The following is a 9,395-nucleotide window of genomic DNA, read 5'->3' as shown; positions in this document are numbered from 1 at the left end:
ATGCTTGGTAGGGTGGAGGGACAGCACAGGAGGGGAAGGCCCTCTATGAGGTGGATTGATTCAGTGACTGGGGTAATCAGGATGGGTGTATTGGAGACAGTGCGATTGGCACAGGACAGAGCAGAGTTTAGGGATGTTGGACACAGGGTCGCTATGAGTCGCAAGCGACTTGACGGCACATAACAACAGCAACAACAACAATGAGGATTTTGGTGACTCTTAAGTTTTATGAGTATGACAATTGGTCTCACCCCAGTTCCAGTCCTGCTTTATCGTCTTATTAATAGCAGAGGAGACACAGAATTTGTTTGATGATGATGATCAGGCAACCTGAGCCGGACTTCTCAGGAAGATGGGCATTGAACTTCTGGTCTCAGAACAGTGTCCTACTTCATTAGGCTGTCCCTACGGTTATCTTTTAATCTTAAACTCTGAGAGGCCAACGCTTCACTCTTGGTGTACTTTTGCTGTCTACTTTTAGGCATTAAGAGAAAGGAATGACAAGAGGAGGTGACTAATAATGAATAGATAAATGATACTTTTATTTCTGGAGAAAAATGTTTCTTTTCTCCAATAGGATTGTCTCTAAAATACCCAGAAGAGAATATTCAAAGGATTTTTTAAATTATAAACTCAGTTGTGATTTTATTTAGTGGATAATGTACAGCCCATAAGGAGCCTCTATGGCATGGCACATATTTTATCAGGCTGCTTTGAGGCTGTCCATTAGCCATGACAAGGGAGAAAAGATAGGCAATATTTTCCCATAAAGAGTCACATCCTCGGAAACCTAGTGCTGGGTTGTTGAGTCAGAGCTGACTTAATGGCAGTGGGTGGGTTTGGGGCTCAGTTCACTTTGAAACTGATGTATTTGCATGAAAATCTCCCACACCAGCAGTTCAGTCAATAGAGACCTTTACTTCAGCTCTTACTTATTTGCTTATTTTTAATGAGGCAGTTTAGATAACCTATTATATCTTTATTTCAAAGATGCAGTTGATTTTAAGGTAACTCATTTGTTTAAAAACAATTTTCCAGATACATTCTGGCCAACCTCTAAAATTTTGAAATGCGACAGACAGGTACGTTAAGAATCAGAAAAATAGTACACATTACTGCCTTTGCTGCCAATACCCACACATTCCTAACTTGTACAGCCCCAGCTGGCCTCATAATTTAGCTGTAGTTAGTGTACCAGTGACACCCTCCTTTCCCACACCAGCTCCATTGTTCTTTCAGAGTAGGAATATCTTTGCCTAAAACTGCATGGCTCACAAATGTCGACTTTGAATGAATTAGATATCTTCGTATCTGTGCAAATAGCTCTCTAAGGGAAGAGAATATTAAAAATTAAACTCACTTGTGTTCGTTGCAGAAAATGTAGCAAATATACATGTTACTGCTCTCTCAGTGGTTCTCTCTCTAAGTCTGTTTCCATTGTCTTCTTTCCTCTAGGGATTCTTTAGAAGGAGCCAGCAGAACAATGCCTCTTACTCCTGCCCAAGGCAGAGAAACTGTTTAATTGACAGAACCAACAGAAACCGTTGCCAACACTGCCGACTGCAGAAGTGTCTTGCCCTAGGAATGTCAAGAGATGGTAAGGCATTGACTTCTATTTCTTACTTTAATGCTTTCAAATGGATGATTTGCAGAGTCTGCTTAAACTCCTGGTAGGATTCTAGATGAGGGAATGAGAAACAAAAATGCAACCACAGTTTTGATAGTGCATCAAAAGGAAAAGGGGGGGGGGAAATGTAAAATATAGTATTCTCTGTAAAGAATAGACATCTTTGCCTGCAGCTCACAGAGTTTCAGTGCTAACGAGGTTAAGTAGAAGCCGTCCTAGCTTGTAGGGTGACCAGCTGTCCGGTTTGCCTGTGAATGAGGGATTTCCTGGGACAAGAGACTTTGCATGCTGAAATAGGAAAGCTCCATACAAACCAGAACAACTTGGCCATCGGCTAAGTCTGTGTACAGAAGTTGCTGAAGTTGCTGAGTTTGTTAAGATGCAAAGACCAGAACATGCTTCTAAAAGTCTAAAAGCTCTAGTCTCGACTCTAGCTGGTCTCCGCTACTTGGATAAGGATTTTGACTGGTCTGTGCCTGCATCGCAGATTGCAAAGGCTAACTTGCAAAGTCAAAGCCTACCTTCACCTCTAGCCTGCTTGAGTGATTTGATTCCCTCCCTGACACTCCTCTATTAATAAAAGGGAACAAATAAATGCAAACAAGATGGATAAGGAATTCCATCTTTAAGCACCTACCCAGACTAATTCTCTTCCCATTCACCTTGCCCATAGTACTTCCGTACCAGATTATAAGTGCCCTGAGTCATGGTGCTATTTATGTCTTGTCCCACTGTGTCTCTAGGATTTATTAAGAACTTAAGTATACACTGAATAACTATAGACATTTTTTCCAAGAGCCTGAGGCACAGACAATGCCCTTGACACAGTGCCTCTTTATAAGAATCACTATGGATTCTGTACCCCTAGTCAAACTCCCTCTAGTAAAGTTCACAGGACAGTAAGTGTTTTAAAAGGAAAGAAGCTTCCAAGTTTTAAACCAATAGATATTCCTACCATGCACTAGATAGTCATATAACATGGTCTCATGAGTTCTTAAGGTAAATGTGAGGCTGTTGAGCCTTTTGGATAAAGTCTATCACTAAAGCTCTTTATATCTAAACATATAAGCTACTTACTGCTTAACTTGCCTCCTTCAAACAATTACATTTTGAATTTTGGTTCAACTTTTCTCTAAAATTAAACCTTACGTAAGAATACACCTGCGTTCTTCTGTCTGTTCTTCCATTCACTCTGTTACAATATGTAGTTAGGATTGAAGTGAAGGTAATCCCCAGTTACAATGTATTCAAGCTACAATGCTTATGACTGTCCATTTTTATAATTATTTCTGTGTTTTTTTAAGTATTGAAATATATCTGTAAATTTATGTTTAATATTTCTAACTCCCAAGTATTTACATCTGGAGAAAGGATGAAAGTCATGCAAATGTTGAGGACTTTCATTCATAGGGTTTCTATGAGTCATCTGTGACTTGACAGCACTTAACAACAACAACAAGCATTTACGTATGAATACTCCTTTATATGTAATATTTTCCGATTCTCTAAATCCCCAAATCAAACTTACAAAGATATAAAAAAGGCAAAAATAGTTAAAGCTAAAAAATAAAAAGTACACCAGTGAAGTATACTTGACCTTCTCATATGAAGCAAGAGAAGTTGCCTAAGAGAGGCCTGTAGTTAACTCCAAGGTGCCTGCATACACATTTCAGAAGCTGTCTTGACTGTATTCTGTTATTAACCTGGATTATAACCTTTTGACTCCTCACTAAAAAAAAAAAAAAAGATAAGCTTGTAGGTAGCCCTGGTAGATTGCCAACCTAAAGGCACACAGTTCTAACCCAACACTTGCTCTGTTGGAGAAAACCAGGCAATCTCCTCCCATGTGATATATGTCCTCTGAAAACCCACTGGAGGGTCAGCTAAGAGTTATTTATGACTCAGTTATACACAGCCAGCAACAACAGCTTGCAACACCATCAAATAAATAAAAAAGTTTCACAGTTTGGAGGGTGGAGGGAGAGGAGGAAATAAATGGGAAGGACCCGGGTGAAAAGACAGAGTAATGATAAGCAAGGTCCAATGGTGATTAATTTTATAAAACATAATGTTTCAAGCTTAGTCTGACATACTTTGGACATGTTTCAAGGAGGGACTGGTCCTTGGAGAGGTACATCATGTTTGGGAGGGTGGAGGGACAGTGCGGGAGAGGAAGTCCTTCTATGCAGTGGGTTGACTCAGTGACTGGGGTAATGGGGGTAGGTGTGTTGGAGACAGTGAGTCTGGCACAGGACCAAGCAGGGTTTAGGGCTGTTGTACATAGAGTCTCTATGAGTCACAGGTGACTCAACAGCACATAACAACAACAACAACAATATTTCAATATGGATTGAAGCTCAACATAAAAAAAAGAACAAAAATTCTCACCATTGGGCCAATTGGCAGCATTATGATGAATGATGAAAAGACTGAGATTGTTAACAGCTTTAGTTTGCTTGGCTCCACAATCATCATTCTCAGTGCCAGCAACCAGGAAATCAAGAGACAAATTGCATTGAGAAAGTCAGCTGTAAGGGACTTCTCCAGAGTATTGAAGAGCAACAACATCAGGCTGGAGACTAAAGTGCACCTGATCCAGGCCATAGGCTTTGCAATTGCTTGTTATGCATCAGAGATCTGGACAATGACTAGGGATGATAGAAAGAGAATTGATGCCTTTGAGCTGTGATGCTGGAGAAGAGTGTTGAATATACCATGGTCTGCCAGGAGAACAAACAGGTTCATCCTAGAGAAGGTGAAGCCAGCCTGCTCCTTGGAGGAAACTTTGGGCATGTGGCAGCAAAAAGACCAATGATTTGAGAGAGATATCATGCTTGGAAGGGTGGAGGGATGGAGAGAGAGAGGGAGACCATCATGAGATGGATTAATATAGTGACTGGGGTAATAAAGGTAGATGTGTCAGAGACAATAAAGTTGACACAGATAGATCAGGTTTCAGGTCCATGGCACATAACAACAAAAACAACAACAATGTATTAAAATGATTATATGAAATACAATGTGAATGAAGAATAATGTGCAAAACAATGTGTATGAACTTTGTAATCAAACCAATAACAAAATAATAATAATAAAAACCCAAACACCCCAAAACAAAATTAGTTTTACCTTTAACTCTTTAGCTTCTATGTAGCTTTTCAAGCTTCAGAATTATGTTTCTAAAACTTTCCAACTATCACCTAACTGGTGTTTAATTTGTCTATGCTTTTTCCTCTGGGTTTACTACCCACAGAAATTATTCCTGGAGAAAGTTGTACCTTTTTGTACTTCCCTACAACTAAGGCAAATAGAGTAAGGTATAAGGGCTAAGTGATTTTCACTGGGACTCATGTAGTGAAATTCTATAGGAGTTTGCATTGATAACTGTGCACCTGAGACTTATTATGTGAAGACAGCCTGTTCGTTTACAGCAACTGAAAAGCTTCCATTAAAATTTTGCAAAGGAAGTAAATGGTTTAGTTCTTGATTTTTTTTACTTATTCCTGCAATGAAATGAAATTTTCATTTAGAAGAGTCTACACTGATGAAGAGAAGTAGTGGGTAAGAATGGGTATTTTGTAGAACAGCTCTGCAACATCAGCACATGGCATCTTGGACCTTGATTGAATCATATAACCAACCAAAAAGAAACATGGAGAAGAGAGGAAGCCATTTAATGGATGGCACCACAGTTTATTCCAAAGGATGAGGAGGGTTTAAAATGCACTGCCCTACACGGACTTCTGCGTAATTAAAAAGTAATACAACAAGTAAGGATACTGGTAGTTAATACAAATGATCAGTCTTAACTTGAGATCCAGAGGCACTCCTGAGGCTGTCTGGGACATCTTCCAGAATGCCTCCAGAGCTTGTCTATGTTATGCTAATGATGAGGTCAAGTAGAGAGGGGCGTGAGTGGTAGTTAGAAATGAGAAGGGGAAAAATATTCTCTCTGAAGGGAAAGAAGCTGCTTCTTTTCATTTCTAGTGGAAAAGTCTGATTGATTGTCAGGTACAAATCCATTGTGACTGAATCAACTCCAACTTGTATGGTAGAGTAGATCCAGACTCTGTTATGTTCTCAGTTGAGTTTTGTTTTGTTTTTTTTCAAGGTGTCTCTGCATAGATTAAAACCCACAAACGTTTCATTAACAATCATCTATGTTAACGGGCTGTATTTCCCAAGAACTCCAATTATTATAAGGAATATTTTGTTTCAAATAATTCATATTAATGCAAGAGATGCAGAACATAATTTACCTCCTTTATGAATAAATGTCTGATACAAGGTGCTGAAGGATTTGAAGTCTCTGAAGTTATGTTGAGGTGGATTGACACAGTGACTGTGTCAGAGATGGTGAATTTGGTTCAGAGCCATTGTTAATAGTGTCACTGAGTCGTAGATGATTCGGTGGTGCATAACAACAACAGAAAGGGCTCAAGAATGGGTTACGACTTCTTCTGTCACATATTGATTACATCTACTTCCTATTGACTTAGTAAATTCTTCCAGAGTACCTTGGCAGAAATTGCAGTGGCCAAGATAAGGCCCTTCAACACCTCACTCTCTTTCACACCTTTCCCCTTTCCCCGGAGATAAAATAGTATCTTCATTTTGATATTCACATTTATTCTCTGTCAGTCACCCTTGAATCCTAGAAAGTTCCTTCCCCATATCTAGTCACTATAATATGATCATGAGTAAAGAGCTTGATCTAATATCTAAAATCACTGGCTTTCATTATTTCCCAAATTCCCATGTGCTGCCAACCCAAAGCCTCCTGGCTTCTATCCACCAGCTGCTCCAAGGGAGAAGGATAGACAGTCTCCTCCTGTGTGAAGCTCTGCCTCTGAAAACCCACTGGAGGGCCAGCTGAAAGTGGGTTGCAACTTCATGGTACACAACAACAGTGACACTGGTTTATGAGGGAGCTCTGGTGCATAGTGCGTAAAGTGTTATTTTGACAAACCAAAGGTGGTGGTAGTGGTGGTGGATCTGTGCTGTGGAGTCAGAACGGACTCATGGTCGATCCTCCAGTGGGTTTTCAGAGGTGGTAAACCTCATGGGAGGAGATCGTCCATCCTTCTCTCACCCTTTAGGATTGCAGAGCAACTTATTAGTATTAAGCCACTTTGAATCCACCTGCTGCTTCATAGGAGAAAAATAGGCAGTCTCGGCTTGAGACTACTGAACTAAGCCTGTACTTGCAAAAAGGAAAGGAGAGGAGAGGAGAGGAAAGGAAAGGAAAGAAAAGAAAATCAGGCAATCTCCTCTCTTGCAGTTCACAGACTCTGGAAGCCCTCTGTAGGGTCAACTCTGAGTATGTCCAACCCGAAAAATAGCAGTGATGTATTGGTTTATGAATAGACAACACACTCAGCAACAATATACCCATTCATTTTAGCTTAGGCAGACAGAGAACCAAAACTCAAACCCACTTCTACTACATACACATATGTACTTGTTCATATTAAAAGGTGAGCATGTGTGTACATGTGTGCAACTTATAGTCCATACCTGTCCAATGACTTTTCCTCTGCTATATTCAATGGCCTGGAGAGAGGATGAAAGACATACAGCGTTGAGGACTCTCCTTCACAGGGTCGCCATAAGGCACTTAACAACAACAACAACATATTCAATGGCCTACGGATTAGCTTCTGCCCAGAACTGTATCCTCAAATATTGTATCCACCAACATTTAAATTACTTAATATATAAACTTCAATCTTTAATTACAGTAAATGTTTTAAAGTTTTCAATAGACTCCTATGACTTGTAGCTGCCAATCACAGTGGAAAGCACGAGAACACTTCCAGAATTATAGAAACTTCTGTTGGTCAGAAGTTACAGCAGGTATGGGAGTCACGAAGTGCATGTAAGCTTAGGTGGGCTGAATCTGAACTCTTCAGGAAAGCTTAAAGAAGGAGGGAGGGAGGGAGCATCCTTGGAGTGAAAAGGTGAGAAGAATTAAATCAGAACCAGTTTAGCAAGATACATACATGGAGGTATTTTACAGCTGAAAAATATCATCCAATAACCCCCAAAAGCATTTGACAAATCCACAAATGATAGCTGTGTACTTGTGTTTTCTTGAAACTAAAAACATGCCAAACAAGTGTGCAGTGGCTCTTAATGCTTTTGCATAAAGCATTAGAAAGTAAGCTTATTCTCTGCTGGTATGAGATCAGAGAACCCTGCGGCCAACCCAAGGGCTAATGGTTCAAGTTTACCAGCTGCTCTACAGGAAAGAGATGGTCACTCTCCTCCACGTAGTGAACTGCCTCTGAAAACCTGCGGGAGAGGAAGCTACCAGCCAGATCTCACTCCACGGTGCATAACAACAACAAGGAAATCAAACGACAAGTTAAAGGAATATCACAAGCTAATGCCTTTATCACTGACAATTGATAAAGCACGTATGGTGCATAGAAGAGCATTGGTGGCTCAGTGGTTAAGCACTCAGCTGTGACAGTTGGCTTCCAATAAGATTAACTCAAAACTCTCCCATAACACAGCTGAGTTGCCTCTAACTCACAGAACGATGCTCTATTTGGTTTCTGTGGTTGTAAATAATCCCAACAGGCGGAAACTGCTCATCTGTCCTGCAGCCGCTGGTGTCCTCAAACCACCAGTGATGCACAGGCTTCCAGTTGGCACTGTCCTGTGTTCTGAACCACAGGACTACAGTTCCGTCCCAGTAAGACTACTGTCTTAAATGGTTGTCCTACTCAAGGCTTTGGACCAGTTAATTCCAGTTCAAATCCCTGCTAAGTATTTACATTTTCACCTCAGAAACACTGAATAAAAAAAAAAAATCTACATTTTAACAAAGATCCTGGTGACTCTTGTGTATACTTTGTGTTTTGCAATGTATACAGAATTACACTCCTTTCTTTAAGACCTAGCTGTTTGCCAAGAGGCTGCCTCTACACTCACGTGAATTTCATTAACAGAATAATTCAAGTTTAAGAAGGGCAAGCACTTCAAAAAATGTGCCATTCTAACTAGGGAGGTATTATAATACTTGAAGATGAAGCAATGACACAGCTTTTGTTAAAATAGCACTATGGGTATAGCAAATATATTTACAAAATGGCAACCAGGAATTCTATGTATGTCAGGAAAGTGCAGTAGGTTGACTTTGTTGTTTATAAAGTTTCCATTGTGATTTGAGTGAAATTGAAGAGTCAATCTGGTTTCCATTCAGCTGTGGTCAGGTGCCCTCTAGGCAGCTCCCATGCGCAGCGACCCTGTGAACAGTGGAATGGATCTCTGCTGAATCCTGCCCCTCCTCGCAGTCTCTGCTGTGTCTATGCCCATGGCAGTTGCCACTCTGTCAACCCATTTCATTGAGGGTATTTATCTTTTCATTGACTCGCCACCTTACCAATCATGATACTTTTTTAGAGCAAGAACTCCTGAGAACATGCTAAAGGTGTGTCAGATAAAGTCTCACCACCATGCTTCTAAGGAGCTTTCTCTGTCTTCATCTTTTATTTTTAATTTGTTATTTATATAACGTGTTTTATATAATGAATTCCTTTTATCTCATCTCAAGTCCCCATTACATTTTACCCATTCCTTCACCCCCAGTCGCCTACAAATCTCTGCTGTCCTTATTTCTATTTGCTATTTGCAGTATATGCACCAACAACCAGAGCCAAAGAAGAAGAAATAGATGATTTCTACCAGCTTTTACAGTCGGAGATAGATCGAACATGCAATCAAGATGCATTGATAATAATGGGTGACTGGAATGCAAAAG

General features: G+C 40.1%; 1 protein-coding gene across 1 annotated transcript in view; it reads left to right on the top strand.

Moving 5' to 3' along the window:
- Positions 1-9,395, top strand: part of RORB (RAR-related orphan receptor B) — a 278,025-nt gene that overhangs the window by 197,400 nt on the left and 71,230 nt on the right. Inside the window, exon 3 of the mRNA XM_006891994.1 lies at positions 1,456-1,597. Within this exon, the coding sequence (XP_006892056.1) occupies positions 1,456-1,597 (142 nt within the window). The remainder of the gene's footprint in view (positions 1-1,455; positions 1,598-9,395) is intronic.

The sequence above is a fragment of the Elephantulus edwardii genome, unplaced genomic scaffold (assembly GCF_000299155.1).
Source record: "Elephantulus edwardii isolate Elephantulus edwardi_28Jun2011 unplaced genomic scaffold, EleEdw1.0 scaffold00108, whole genome shotgun sequence".
Lineage (NCBI taxonomy): Eukaryota > Metazoa > Chordata > Mammalia > Macroscelidea > Macroscelididae > Elephantulus > Elephantulus edwardii.
Note: the sequence above shows the minus strand (reverse complement) of the source record. Positions and strands in the feature narration are given on the sequence as shown.